This window comes from Oreochromis niloticus, linkage group LG11 (genome assembly GCF_001858045.2).
Source record: "Oreochromis niloticus isolate F11D_XX linkage group LG11, O_niloticus_UMD_NMBU, whole genome shotgun sequence".
Classification (NCBI taxonomy): Eukaryota; Metazoa; Chordata; class Actinopteri; order Cichliformes; family Cichlidae; genus Oreochromis; species Oreochromis niloticus.
This window is the reverse complement of record NC_031976.2, coordinates 34,601,084-34,616,857: the sequence shown is the minus strand read 5'-3', so window position 1 is coordinate 34,616,857 and position 15,774 is coordinate 34,601,084. Positions and strand designations below refer to the sequence as shown.

The following is a 15,774-nucleotide window of genomic DNA, read 5'->3' as shown; positions in this document are numbered from 1 at the left end:
AACATCTATCCAATCCTTTTATCCAAAATGACTTGGACTTATGTAACAACACAGCAAGATTAAATTTCAACACAGCAACAGGGTAGGACAGAGTCCAAATAAAAGAGCCGGGAACAGATACTCTTGAAGCATTATGTCTCTAATGTTAACATTCAAAACTAGTTTTGTTTAAGTTGGATAAGAAGAGGCGATTTACTCGATATCCAGAGGCTGGGTTGTGGCATCTTTGCAGTGTTTTTTCACAAAAATAAGAAATATCATACAGAGTCAAGAACAAGTACTTTTACAGAACAGACTATAAACCATCACCTTGCGGGAACATAAAACCTCTCTGGCTGTATTATCCCTGACAACAAGGCTGTACAATTACAGTTAAAAGAACAAAACAAAAAACTATATTAATGATTATCCATAATCATGAATATTTAGTGTGATTAGTCTTTAGGATTTTTGTCTTGGAGTTTTTTAGTCTTAGTTTTTGACAGTCGAGTAGTCAGGAGTCATTACCTTCACTGCTGATTATTTGTTCAGTGAGTCTAAACTGCATTTAAATATCAGTAGCAAATGAGGTCAGTCTTTAGTTTCTAGTACAGGTAATGTATTACATAGATTAACAATCAATAAAGTTTCAACTATCTTCATCAAGTTTCAAGGTTTTCACAAGGACACCAGCTATACTGTCTACAGCAGACATTTACACTTTTCATATTAGGCATTTTAAAAGAACTGTTGTTGTTACAAATAACTCAGTTTTATTCAAGGGTGGTTTAAGGATCCTGAAACTGTAGGACCTAAATGCTAATGAAAGACCATTAATTTTATTTTTATGCCTGCATCTAAGAGTGTGAGAACGTGCTGGCTCATCTAACCTATCAGTGGATCTGTGACGTGGGTCCAGTCAATGCAATCCTGCAGCTCCAGCTGGTAATGTGACTGGATGTAGAGCAGCAGGTGTTGGTAGAAACCCACGCCGGCTATCAGGTGAGTTCTGTAGGCACACTCCAGAGCACTGCGACTGTGGATGTGCTGCAGTGAAAGAAAACCCAAATCAAAAGAGAGAAGCGAGGACTTTAGAGAAGGGAACAGTATACAGTACACTGTTATTTTGATCTGCACCGAAATAACAGACAACTTAAAAAAGAAAACATAACTAATGTAAAATAGACAAGATTAAAACTGGCAACTGTGTCATGTTGTTATAAAGTTGAGTTTCAAGAAGATTTTGTATAAAATAAAATGTATAAAATAAATGCTTTATAATCCAACGATTCTCATATTAAACCAGCGTTAACCTGCAATAAAGGGTAAGCAGGTTTAAAAGCTGAAATTGGCTGTGAACATGACACCAACACTTCATCACCATAAATTAATTCAAGTATTGACACTATAAATATAGCATTTCTATCATGTCTGCATCCACTGCAGTTTTATAGTGCTATGACAATGAACCAAAACAAAGTTGCAGACTGGACAGCTGAAAATGATTGATTATTGTGAAATTATTATTCTCCTAAACACTTTTGTGGTCACTGGCATGGATATAAAATACATTGGAGAGTTCATCTTTTAAGTAAAAGCTGGAGTAGCCAGGTAGCAACAGAAAACAAATGTGGTCAGTTTAATATATGCAGCGAGGTCATTTTTCCACAGCTGCAGGGACATTTACCTTCTTGTTGGTCTTGATAACCTGAATGACTTCATAGTAAACCTTTCTCCACAGCAGCTCCTCGGCCTTGCGGCCATAGTCCACTGGATGCAGAAACATCAGTTTCACACAAAGTTCCCTCAGCCTGAAAACAGAAAAAAAGATGCACATGTGCAATGAGAAGACAGCTGGGTTAAAGGACCAATTATTTAAGTGTTTTCACACGAGTTCTGGACCACTGTTGGGTGTATCAGGTTCAGACACTAGTCAGAGTAGTACTTTCTTACATTTAAATCCACAGTAAGTGAGACTTTTGTAAATGTGAACTCCTGAGGTGAGAGTGCAGCCTCAGTCAAGCATCCAGAAGGCAAGAAAGCTGCTCACTAGCCGTGAATTTGCCAGACTACTACCTGTGCTATTCGCAAAAAACTGGACACTATGCCAGATTTGTAATAAAAAGCTGACAGATTATTGACCGTTTCAACTGTGACGTTTGAAATCTCATATCCATCTATGTTGGGTAGCATCTAGAAAACTGCACGTGTGAAAACGGCTTTAATTTCACATGAAGTATCGGGCTCATCAAGGACCGAAATGACTGCATATTGACAACTTTGTCATGCAGCAGCTTAATAACATTTAGCTGCTTTCATTTTTGAGCATATTTAGACTTTTCTTGACAGATGAGTGCCAAGAGTAGGCAGGAAAGTAGGAAGAGAGAGAGGGAGAATGAATTGCAATAACTGGTCTTACCAAACTCAAACCCAAGCCCCTGCAGAAATGACTTAATTGCATTAAGCAAGTACTTAATGCAACTTTATAAATTTGAGATCCCCACAAGCAAGAAAATCTGCTGCTTTTCTAAATTATGTTTTTTCTTGATGACAATGAAATTAACATACCATGCCAGCCAGATAAAATGCATTTAAATAAAACCAACCTTTGTGAAATTTATTTGTGGAAACTGTTTTAGAATGGGATTAAATCAACCTCAAAGTTGCATCTGCATGCTCATTGAGGGGGCTGTAGCTTGTAATTCTGTTATTCTAATAAGTGTTTCTATTATTTCATGCACCACATGTAATAAGAGGAAGCTGAATAACAGAAACATGTGTATAATGAAGTACAGTTGGACAGCTGAACATTATAACATCTGTGACTTCAGCATTCCTATTGGACTGCATATTTAGGTTTTATCCCAAAGTCAGAAAAAAGACTTGAGGTTTCTGACTGGTTGCAGGCCCATTGTATTAACACGACAGTACGTGTTGTACTGGGAAAAAACAAAAACAAAATATCTGTAGTTCAGAAATGACTTGTGTGACTCATTGGGTCTGATTCAGAAGTTGTTCACAAGAATTTTGTGAAATCTCAGATCTTGTGCGCGGTAAACGACACGATTATGTTAATACTTTAGGCAAGTACATGATGCATTTCTCTCATTTTATAAAGATGCTTATCAGTGCTTGGTTTTTCATACACTTTAACATCAGAAAAGATCATTTTATTCCAACACCAGCTAATGCTGCCAATGGCAAACTGCTGGACAGAAAGTCTCATGAATAAATTAGTTATTATTAGAAAATTGTATTGGGAAAAAAAAGAAGTCATTTTATCCTTTTTAATCATTTTCTGAAACTAACTGACACAGCAGTGTTTGTTTGTACTTTCAGTGTAAACAAACTGCTTAGTATAGCAGTAAAAATGCCCATCTATACCTTAAAAGTACAGTATTGTTCAGTACCAGTCACATTCTTCCATATTTTGATTCTTGTGTCTTCAAGAGTAGGTATGGAATTCGAGAACCATTCCCAGTAGTTTAATTTCTTGGAATTGTTAATCTCATTGCCTATCAATCAGCTGATTTCAGGAACTGTGGCGCAGCCTGCAGTGTGGATATGGACCTTACTTTTAATATTACTGCACAAAGGACGAGGTTGCAATGGTAAATTGCAAACTGCATGCAGAACAGAAAACAACTGCAATATGATGCTAAGACAACTTTGGCTCTTTGCAAGCTAGCCAAGAACCCAAAGTGATGTTAAAGCTTAGTGAATGCTGACCCCAGCACAGCAGCCAGACCCTGAACTTCAACAGGTAACAAACCAATAAGATGTCATATTGCAGCCTCCATTCCTATCTGTTTAAGTTTCTAAAATAGAATCACTGTAGCAATAACTCTGAAGTCTCTTAATGTCGGCTTTGTGTTCATACCTAAATACTAAGAGAAAAATCATAAATGGGTCCTCATTAGGGCAGGGATTTGTGTTTGTGTGTGGGACTGTGGTCTAAGGTTTACATTGTTAAAGAGTAACTATTAGGCAATGGGTTTCAGGTCATTTTAGCAAAAAACGTGAAAGTAATGTAATGCATCATTACTGTTAAGAAAAATGTTCTGTGTAACATGTGTAATACATTACTTTTTTGGAGTAACAATCCTGATACTGATCACAACAAAGAGGGGGAATACCTCCAACAAGCACAAACATTTGACCCACTGCATGCAATTAATTTGCAGAATGTACTGTCTTTGATATGCTGCTTAGTAAAAGCTGGTAACTCCCAAAGCGGAGCCAATGAGAGTCGACAAGAGAACTGGTAAGGAATCAAACTGATAAGTGATATCGATAATGAAATTGGAATTGCTAAATCAATTCCCATCCCTATTCAAGAGTAGCTTTGCATGACTAGGGCTACGTTCACACTGCAGGTCTTAATGCTCAATTCCGATTTTTTGATCAAATCCGATTTTTTTGTCTGCTTGTTCACACTACAAATAAAATGCGACACCAAACGCGCTCTAGTGTGAACGATCAAAGCGGCCCGCATGCGCAAAAGAAGACGTCACACACAACTCGCTCTGTTTAGACCCAGAGCAAACAGTATTGTTTGACTGATGGCCCTTAATATAAAGACTTCGGACTTTGCGTTTCCCAATTTTTGCTTTAAGTTATTTTGTTATTTATATAATAATGTAAATAACCTAATAATGATCCTTATTGCTGTTTTAGAGAGGAGCGGTGCTTCAAAGGATAGTTGCAGATTTCTGTCAGAATTTGCAGATTATACAGTACAAATAAAATGTTCACGTTGTCTTCCAAACAGTTTCACTGACATCTACACTGGATGGCCAGGAAGCGTTCGCGATGTCTTCTCCTTTTAAAGCCTGTTTGTTCTGAATGGCTACCAATCGCAACAGAAAGTTTAAACATGGAACGGGTACCAAATTTGACAGATAGCCAAAGCAGAATGAATAATAGTCCACTTGAATCAATGATCAAAATAGCTCCTGGTTGATTTTATAGTCTAACTTATTTACTGGTTTGTTTACTGGCTTCACTCGTAGTCCTGATGATACTCTAGGCATGTCTAGTTATAGCTTCACAAAACTCCCAGAGCAATCACAGAGCAGGATGAGATAACATTTCCCTTATCTTGCTGACTGTTTAGACACCCATCATTATGCCGCCTCCTGAGTTAACTTTCCAACTTCCTCTTATTGGTTTTGAGCTTTCTGTCCACAACATCCAGTATACAAATAACCACCATAGTCCTGTTCAAGCTGCTGACCAGTTAAAGTGACGCTTGCTTTTCGTCTTTGTCTCAGAAAGGAAAAAAACAAAAATAAAACTAAACTAAAAAAAAAAAAAAAAAGGAAATGTATCCTTACTGATGCTGCATTTATTGCATGCATTGAGGCATGACAGAGCCTCAATACACACCTGACAGCTAGCAAGACTAGTCAGGACTGAGACTGCATGCAGACAGTGAGGTTTAAGTCAAATTACAGCCGCTTTCACACAAGCTCCCGAGACACTTGTACTTACTTGTTGCGAAGGCTGATGTTCTCCGGCTTGAAGACTTCTCTGTAGGACGATTTGCTGCCGATGATGACATCTAGCTTGTGCACAGTCTCCACCACAGCCCTGTGGGCAGGTTAGGCAACACATAGCATCAGCATGATGACAACGCTGTTAGCCAAATTGCCACAACATAAGGGTCAGGTGGAAACAGAACAAACATCGGAATAAACATAAGCTGTCGGGTTAACAGCCCCAGCCCTTTCTGTTTCACTTCTCTGTAACAAAGACACGGATGACAAATGCTACCGTGCTCATTAGCCAAGACAAGCTGAAGAGAATGAAGCGCTTCCCATCAAATTTAGCTGATGCTACAAAGAAAAGGTATACGGGCATGCTGGTTTACTCACTGTGGTGATAAGTTAGAGAATAGCTGGACTTTCTCTAGTAGTACCAAGCACTGACTATTGCTAAGCTAGCCAGCTCAATTCAATTAGCACCTCGGTTAGCTTTGGCAAAAACGGCCTCGTCAAGGTACCTGTAGAGTCGCTTGATGAGAAGGACTTTGGCCTCTGGCTCACTGTCCTGTCCGGGTCCGCTCATATTAGCGCTTAGCCAGATGTTTGATCACACGCTCCAGCGTTTAACTGCCGTTTCCTTCACCCGTTCCGACGCACGGTTGTCACGACTCCGCGGATTCCTTCCCCGGCAGCGACAACTAGCCAGCTAGTGCTAGCTATAAAGGCAGCGTTAGCGTCCCTCCTCTTCCCTCCGAGTCTCTTTCGTTTCTTTTGTCCTTTGGCAAAACCCCCTCTACCCATCCGTTCTGAAAACCGGGTAGAAGGGGGTGCCCAGTAATTTACGCTGTTCCTGGTCAGCTAAAACGCTCCGGTATGCCGCTTGTGTTGTTCCCCGTTCCAGCCATTGCTACGAAGGCGGCCATTATTCCTATCAGGCATTGACCGCCTGAATACCGCGAGAGCACACAACATACTCACGAGATTACGGAAGAGAGTTGCCAGATAGTCTACAAACCCTCCGTTTAAGAAAATCAGAAATTTCAAAAGAAAGAAAGAAAAAAAATATTATGCAATTTAGGAATAAGATGCATTTACACTTCAAACAAACACTGTACAGCCGGAAAACACTGAAGATCACATCTGATTGATTCATACTATTGGAGCCACGTTCCTACCCTTTGTGAGGGATTTCCGATTTTTTTGTAAACTGAAGAATATCTTTTATTTTTTACATATAAATTCTGTAATACAGAACAGAGTCAGGCACTTCACATGAGAAGTCAGAAAAAATAATAATAATAAAAACATTAAAAAAAATAGAAACTCAAGGTTTTTTTTGTTTGTGTAGCCACCGGTGAGGATGTTTCCTGGTAATACACAGAGAACTTTGGCACATCTAAATTTAATATATATTTTTTTCATTCACTTGTGGAGTTTAATTTCAACAAGGCCACACAAAAATATTTAGGGCCTGGATACTAAAGTATAGTCTGTCTAAAGTACAAAAATGTATTAATTTATTTTTCTGCTCTGAAAAACACAAAATCCCTATTGAGTCTTTATATTGATTATTAACATTGATTCTCAACTGCCCAGCATTGCATCAACGTTTTCAACCAAATGACTTAAAACTTTTTTCAAATATGTATGAACGATCAAATACAGTAACACACTCTCAGTGGTTTACTAGCAATAAATAGAAATACATACTTTCAGTCTTGTGTCACAGCTGCTGATCCAAACTTCTCTTTAAAGCACATCCCAAGGATGCTCTGCTGTACTGAGATATTTATTGTAGGATCTACCTTACAATATAAAGCGCCTTGAGGCGACTGTTGTTGTGATTTGGCGCTATATAAACAATTTTGAAATGAACTGAATTGAATAGATCTGGTGACTCGAGGCCATCTGAGTACCGTATTTTTCGATCTTCTGTTGTCTAATTTTGATGAGTCTGCGCAAAATGTAGTCTCAGTTTCCTGTTCTGAGCTGCCACGTGTAGTCCATCTGCTTCAAGGTTGGATGTGTTTTGCTTTCAGAGATGCTCTTCTGCATAGCTTGTTTGTAACCAGTGGTTATTTGAGTTACTGTTGCCTTCCTATCAGCTGTAAGCCCTGAAGATGGCCATGCTGGAAAATCCTAGTACATCAACAATGTCTGAAATACTCACACCAGCCCATCTGATATCAAGAACCATGCCACTTTCAGTCATCTTGAACTTGTTCGAACTTGACAGGCTGTCTTGACCATGTCTGCATGTCTAAATGATTTGAGTTGCTGCTGATGTGAAAGGGTGATTAGATATTTGGGTTACTGTGATGAGCAATGGAGCAGACGTACCTAATAAAGTGGTTGCTGAATGTATATCGTGACTTCACTGGACTAAACAGTAATTGGTGCTATGTTATCAGACTGTATTTTTTTCTGATGCTTTAACTTTATGAGTTTTATTCTGCTTTTCTTCATTTCATCAGTTTTGTAAAATTAAAAAAAACCTTTGCATTTAACTTTTGTTTCTGAAAGGTTTTAATTCTTTCATTAGAGCTGAAGTGATTGGCTGATTATTCATGTTCTGACAAATGTGAAAATGGTTTTGATTGTTGGACTGTATTTTGCACAGGTGAGTCCGTGTTATGAAAAATGCCCTAACTGTTCTGAGTGGTGGGAACGACTTTTCTGCTGTGAGAATTGTGCCAAATCGATTGAATAAAAACTGTAACATCTAATCACTAAAATACAAAAATCACACAGACTACACACACAGTTTTTATGAATACGCTCAGAAGTGTGTGGTCATGCATAAGACAATGTGATCTATCTTCCGCTCTGATTATTAGGACATTTTGGTAATTTCCATTACCAGAAAAAAAATGAAATGTGTTTATTTTTCTTTTGTTTTTGCTTTACAGCAACTACATCAGACATGAAGAGGAATTACTTCGCTGCATGGGTTACAGGATTACAGGTCATGTTATATATATGCAAAATCTCATGTTTGTTTTTGTCCCATATTGGCATTAATACCTACAATATTTACATACAATTTATGTTTTGATCCTTACACCATGTTGATCAAAAATGCTGCTTAAAACACTGGGTTTATTAATAGGCTAGAATGCACCTCTGTTCTTGTAATTTCAGGTAGATGCCACTAGAGGACTATAAAGCTCATGGATTATTGCACACATCTATAAAACATTTCGATAATTTTATGTTTTTATGTATCTGCCTACTGTGGGAAATGTCACAGAGAGCCCACTCTCTCTCAAAAACACAGATTTTGGCCGGTTATTGCAAGCACATGTTTGTTTGTTTGTTTGTTTGTTTTAATTTCTCAGTGTCCCCTGGCAGAATAATTACAAGAGTAGTAATTACAGGTAAGTTGGGGTGGAACTCTCCGCTCTGTTTGTTCAGTTTACACATCATGAACCTTCTGCTTAAGTGCTTTTTCTTCCTTTATGTCCAAAGTCACAAGTTGCAAACCCCCGAAGGAACTGCAGGCAATTAAAGGTAGGAGGATGAAGATAATTACAAGCTTACTAAATTCAGTCGAATTCTCAGATCCCAAATCTTACCTGCCCTCCTCACCCTGGGCACCGTGTCTGAGGAGCGTGTGAGGACATGATCTGTTCCACCACAAGTGAAGAATCACAGTCCTTAAACGACGATTAAATCACCCACAGATGCGTGAACACTGTGATGAAACCAAATTCTTACTGTGAACTGATCGCCAACTTCCTTTGTTTTACATGTACACTGAACACACACAGTTACAAGAGGTTGTCAAGTATAATGTTTTGAATTTTAGTAATTAAATAAATGAGATTAAATGTGTGACTTCTCTCTTTTAGAAACTGTACATTAGTTCGGTAGTTTTTATGTGGATTTAATTATGTGACATAGTCGAATATTACAAGCTATGTATGATCAAACAGTGTTGCACTAGTGGCGGTGTAAGTGGGACTGACTCAAGATTTATTGCTAGATCGTATATAAACGATAGGCTGATTCTCAGCAGTGAATTGTGAAGGTAAGCCCTTTGTCAGTCATACACTAGTTAAAAGACACTATTACATATTTCCTCTTAAACCATAATTTATAAAATGACACAGGATTAAATTGGCCTTGAGACTAGCATACGAGACCATAAAGTCATCAGGAAAGTGTCTGCAGACGTCGTAAATCAAAAGCGAAGGGTCATTTTCTAATATGGTCATACAACAAGACTTTTTGCAACCATGAGATCTGCCCCTACTGACCATTAAAAAAGGAGATTTAAGCATAGACTGCATTTAAAGTCCAGTTCAGTTGCTTAAATTAGTAGATGTGAGGTGTAGGAGCTAAAGCTGCATGTACCAACACATCAGTTAATCAAATAACTACAAGCTTTATCAGTATCCCGGGAAAAAAATGTACTCACATTACAACTTTTTGCATTGGCCTGACTTTAAAGCTCAAGAGGTACTACTTAGGTTTAATGCAATTTTTATAGTTTGACCTGGTTGAGACCATGAAATACACTGGATTGGCTCAAAAACTTACATTTGTGCATGGTAAATCACTGTATACATAATGCTATATATACACCAGACTGCAGTGTGTCTGAGTCATCAGAGTAACAAAAAGGCCCAAAACTCTGGATTATTCATGTGCATTTGAAAAAAAGAGGAATAAGGTACATTAAACTTTGGTTATGCAAATAAAGAAAAAAGTTTTCTACTTTCTACATTCTCTGAAATCATCCAGAGTTGGTCCAGGAAGGTAGAACACACATTTCCACACAAAGTTAAGAATTTAATTATTTGTTTATTTATTAATTTATTTATGTATTTCTATCTCCAGAATCACCCACCCGAAAAATATAAATTCCGGTGTATTCCAAAAAAAAAAAAAAAGAGAGAGAGAGAGAGAAAGAAAAAAAGGAACAATGGCATCTTCATCAACTGCATCAAAGGAATTAATCAACAAAATCAAAGAGGCAATAATTATTATCATTATTACAATAATAATTCAATGATCAGAATATCCACATTCATAACAAATCCATATACAACTGCAATACACTCTTCAACACCACTCTTCCATTAATATACACAAAATCCCCAAATGTCTGTCCTGTCAAAACAACAATAGAGGAGGTTTCACGGAGGGTGGGGGCTATGGCTTGTCAAGGGGTAATGGAGATGAGCGATCAGCGGAGGTAACGGATCTAAGGTTAGTAAGAGTATAAGGGGGAGGAGGCACACTTATTTAGTAAGGACCTATACAAAAACGAGCAATGGTGAGTAATGACAGTAGACTTTCATGGAAGGGTTTGCCAGTCTAGCCGCACAAAAAGGTTAGACGGTTCCATGAGAAGCAGAATTTGGGGAACAAAATTTCAAGAAATATATAAGGGTTGTCTGAATAAATATATAGCTCTGATTGACAACCGCTGCAAACATATAAGTGAACGCCAGATACGCAAGAACTCAAAACAGGTTGAGAATTTTTAAAGAAATGCAAATGGAGGTTTCTGGGGGGAAAAAAGGTCTAAGTCTATATATGTACAAACATTGCTTGGTCACCCAAATCTACTTAGAAAAGCTCTTTTAGTTGGTCAGAAAATGAGTGCAAGCTTAATATTACGTGAGTTACTTCTTGTATGAGAGCTTCAAGAATGCAGCTAGAAGTGACAGACCTTGCTGATATTCTAAGTCTGCACAGAAAGTGCCTCTGATAGCTGTCAGTACATGTAAAAACCTTTCCATGCCTCAATATTGGTAACTTGAGAAGACCTATTCATAGAAAGAGAGAGAAACATTAGAGGAAAAAATAGCTGTACACTCTGCATATACAAACAAACTGTATATACACATAGACATACCATATATACACATGTATCCAGTATATACACAAAGATTGAGCCAGTACACACACTTATATACAAACACATTCACTCGTTTCAGCAGGACCTCTAACATGTCTCTCTCTCGCTTCAGTCAAAAGTGGAAATGGCAGGGATTTCAACTCAGATTGGTGTCAGTGGAGTCCATCCATAGAAAGAGAACGGGGAGTTTTACAGCAATTTGACTGCAGAAATGTGGCCACACTGAAACCAAGAGTTCATCCTCTGCTTGGTTAAAACTCTACAGACAGAAAGTCAAAGTGGAGTACAAAACGATAGCTGTAAGAATGTCCTTATCCAATCACTTTCACATCGTCCGTATATGGAGAGCTCCATGGCGACATCCGTCCACTTTTTTCACTTTTGAACAATAATAACCAAGAGCAAGGAGGGATCAGGTGTCAGCAACGTGCAAACTGTCGTAAGGGGAGTAGGTGAAACACGAGTTCGTCCCTTTCGCCGCAGTCTTTTGGGGCAACTCTTCTTTCCAAAAGATTGTCTCGGTAAGAAACTCGGTTCATATAAAATGGGTTATTTATGAACTTCCATTAGATAGAGGCATCTATCTATATCAAGAAATAAATATCTCCTCCGGAAGATTTTAAACGAAGAGTTTTTCTTTAATTGTAAGAATAAGCAGTTTCATCATAGAAATATAAATAATAACATTCTGTCCGGCTTTTCAAAGTCTTCACTGAAGCAAGAGTATTGTTTAGAAGCGGTTTTACGTTATGAATTAGGCTGTGCATATTTAGGTTCCTTTAAAATCAAACGCTGAACGAGATTCAAACGGAAGAGCTAAAAACTACGAGGAGAGAAAGAGATCAAGTGTGTCTAGAACGAAGTAAGACTGAAGTGGTTAAATAATGCTTTTTAAAATCCTAGATGCATAAAGAGTGAATAGATGAAGAGGAATCAAGGGGTAATTTGAAAAGACTACAAGAGAGATAGAGATAGAGAGAGAGAGAGAGGCAAATAAATGCTATGAAAGCAAATCAGCTTGGACTGAAAATTTTAAGAGAAGTCAAGCACCTTTGAAATACATCTTACCCACCCCTCTCTCTCACTTTGAGCATCGCGCCTTCCTTGGCTTTTGTGTTCCTCCGTTCTGCTGATTGATCAGACTGCATAGCTGTTCTTTGCATGCTCGGCAGGCTGACAACAACAATATCTGTCCAGCCTACCTTTTGTTTGTAAGTCAAATGTAGATCCAACCATGAGGCATCAAACATATTTAAAAAAAAAAAAATAATCCTGTTATCAAATCAGAGAGAGAGGGCCCAAGTAAAGTGAAAACAAAAAAGCCAAAAAAACCCAGCATTTCCTTACATGGTCCGCTGGGGCTCTGCACCATCCTTTGAGCAAAGAGAATGGGACCAGTGCCCCAAGTTCTCCCTTTGTCAGCCAATCGCGTCACGAGAGAGGGCTCTGGACATTTGGCCATGCCACCCTGCAGACTGCCGGTGGTGCATCAGCCAATTAGGTTCCACATTGTCCTCGATGAAGCTTTGAGAGTGGCTGGGGGAGAAAAAAGGGAGACAGAGAGAGAGAAGAAACGGGGGAGGGTGCTTGATCAGGTGCTATTAAAGCATAGCTATTGACCGAGTATCTGCATGGTGGCAGTCTTTCCAAAGCTGGACTCGTCTCTTTTTATTTTCTATAGTTTTTGTGTTCAGCTCTGAGGCAACTGCTTGTTTACCTGAGTCACTGAGGTATTTTCACAGCAATGTTAATTTCTCAATCACGGATCATATCACGTCTCTGAAAAGACACTGATGTTCATAACCTAGCCCGCTTTGAATCCAACATTCACCACACAAGTAAATTCACAAGAAAGAAGTAGCCCTAAATAGACAATCTTTCCCTGCATAAGACTGCTAGCATTATTAACATTTGGTGGTTCAACATTCACTATCATTAGAAGTCTAATCTAAGCTTAACCACCGCAGGCCATTTTGACCTTTGACACGGCAAAAACAAAAATGTTGTGGTCTGTCTAAAGAGAAAAATGGCTGATGTGAAACACTTCTTGGTTCAACCTGCACTTTAAAACAAGCCAAGTTGTTGCAGAGCGACACCAGTGTGTGAGGCTACAAAGACAAAAACAAAATCACATCGAGACAAACCTTACAGCAGACAGTTCATACACAAAATGAAGGAATATGGATACATGTTGCAAACATTTCAAAGACGTGTTTTCAGCATTGGACACATGAGAAATCAAATCATGAGTTCATTTGCAAAGTACATCAAACAATTCTCTAAAATTTGCAATAAATTAAATGCTTTACTTTTTGGTTTGTTTAAATGGTGTTGTCAAACTTTTTTTCTTTTTTTTGCTTTGTTTTCAACAACCGGTCTCTTTTCATTTACAAAAAGAAACCTCAAGTTAAGCAAAGTACACACAGTAATATATAAGATAATATAATATATAATAATTTGTAGGATCAGGGATATAATTTATTTTATTGTGTTAAGCAAGGCTTTATAAGGTGCATTTGGTTGATGACTAGCTAGTCTACTGGCCAAAGGATACTCAATACATCTATCCCAGGCACTTAACGGCAGGCGTAGCAAACCTAGAAATGGTCTTTTCACAGATATTTGTAAGGAAACAAAATCCTCTTTGTGTTTAATTGGCAAATTTGAAAGTAAAAATGGGGTACAATGTAGTGCATGGCCAAAACAACTGCTAACCTGTTTTTACTATTTATTTGTTTTGGTGAAAATTGCAAGATAAATTATTAAAGGCTGTGCCTGAAACAAGCAAACTAATCATCTTCTAGAAAAACAAAGGATCAACATAATTTAAGTGAAAGAAAAAAACAAACACTGAATACACTTCATTCATCCCTGTCTTTCAAAGTATTAAAATTACTAGTGCTAGTTGTAAACTACAGATAGCCTTTGGAGGCAAAAGTGCAAAAGTTAATCCATCAATTCTGAGCCTGGGAGCTGCTTTTATTAAATGTGAATAAAATCAGAGATTGGAGGAGTGCAAAAAAAGCAAAAACAGATATGGAAACCCCCAACACCCCCGTTTAAGCATAACACAACACGATGCACAAAGAACAAAGACGGACACATACGGAACATATTGGGAGGAAAAAAAAGTCCTGTCAAAGACAAACTGCAGAAGAGAGAGAGAGAGAAAAGACAGTGAGTGAACCATGAAAGAGGCAGTGCTATGGCAGACACAGACAGCTGACTTGGAAAATGGCACCATTTGTTTCTGTTTAGCACCAGTTTATCACAAATCGGTTCTGAGATTGAGAAGAGAAAAATTGCACGAGCTCAGTCCAAAAACAAGACGTCCCTTAGATTGAAAAAAAGAAAGAAGTTCCCAGAAATGTCTGTCATCACTCAAACCACTATGATGCTTGATCTTGTGTCTTTGAATCTCTGTTTTCGGCCCATATATTGTTTCCCTTACTTGCAAAGCCAACTTGATCGCCATCTGTTAACTGTATTGTAAAACCCTGTTGGAAAAACACTCAAAGGCACTATGAAAGCCAGACCACATTGCCACATTCCTACTAAAACAAACTGTAGCCTGGCGTGTTCAGGATATATTAATGCATCTACATCCATGGGAGTCAAGGGTTACTGTAAGCTAGCTTCTAGCTTCTAGCACTTCTTTGCTAATGGCTACTATGAAGTCTTTGGGGTGCAAGACATTCTATAGTTCTTGATCCTTACATGTTTGTTTCTAGTGGAATCAAAGACAGGCGATGAGTGCACGGAGCACAGATTCACATATCTTGGTATGCATGTTAATGCTTTGTTTGACAGATTCAAAGTACGTGATTAGGTATCACTGTCTTGTCCTGCAAGACTGATACTATCTGAAGCTCCATGTGAGCATCAAGAGAACAAATGTCCATTGAAGAGCCCTTTGTGTTGTGTGTTAATGTGTTAAGCACTGTACAGTAGCTGTATGATTACTACTCGTCTCCTGCTCGCTTTTCTTCTCTCTCTTGCCTGGGCAATAAGAACATAAAAGGTGATTTCTTTTCAAAGAACTGTCTTGCTAAATGGGGAAAGGGCAGGGGTGGTGTTTTCCTTTGGGTCATCTCTCTCTGATTTGGCTCAGTGCTGTGTTTGACCTACTCCCCCTTCTTCTGCTATGCCTGTAGTTGCTGCTGCTGTAGTTCCAGTTGTCTGTGAGGTTGTCATTGGGGAAGATGTTTGGCTGCCACGGAGCTCTCCATTCTGACTAGGATGTTGATGAGGAGCGGGTAGAGAGGGAGGATCTATGGTTTGAGGGAGGACTCCATTGTGGGGCGAGCTGACAGAGGAAATGCCCGAGGAAGAGACTCTGAGGCCTTGATCGTTGGTTACTGCTCCACCTCCTCCACCTCCCCCTCCACCTTCAGTTTTCACACCGGGGTCTGCAGAACCCAGGGAGGAAAGCTGGTCCTC

General features: G+C 38.6%; 2 protein-coding genes and 1 long non-coding RNA gene across 3 annotated transcripts in view; 1 reads left to right on the top strand and 2 right to left on the bottom strand.

The window, feature by feature from the left end:
- The window catches only part of smg5 (SMG5 nonsense mediated mRNA decay factor), a 22,768-nt gene extending 16,333 nt beyond the window's left edge, over positions 1 to 6,435 (bottom strand). Inside the window, exons 1-4 of the mRNA XM_003443145.5 lie at positions 5,984 to 6,435; positions 5,473 to 5,571; positions 1,667 to 1,790; positions 870 to 1,026 (exon numbers count right to left, since the gene is read on the bottom strand). Coding sequence (XP_003443193.1) covers positions 870 to 1,026; positions 1,667 to 1,790; positions 5,473 to 5,571; positions 5,984 to 6,048 — 445 coding nt within the window. The 5' untranslated portion in view covers positions 6,049 to 6,435. The remainder of the gene's footprint in view (positions 1 to 869; positions 1,027 to 1,666; positions 1,791 to 5,472; positions 5,572 to 5,983) is intronic.
- LOC109204192 (uncharacterized) lies at positions 5,593 to 10,427 on the top strand. The gene is made up of 3 exons (XR_002063746.2): positions 5,593 to 5,829; positions 8,375 to 8,842; positions 8,934 to 10,427. It is a non-coding gene; the product is annotated as an uncharacterized LOC109204192 (long non-coding RNA).
- syngap1b (synaptic Ras GTPase activating protein 1b) overlaps positions 10,252 to 15,774 on the bottom strand; it is a 175,166-nt gene continuing 169,643 nt past the window's right edge. Inside the window, 1 exon segment of the mRNA XM_025911552.1 lies at positions 10,252 to 15,774. Coding sequence (XP_025767337.1) covers positions 15,442 to 15,774 — 333 coding nt within the window. The 3' untranslated portion in view covers positions 10,252 to 15,441.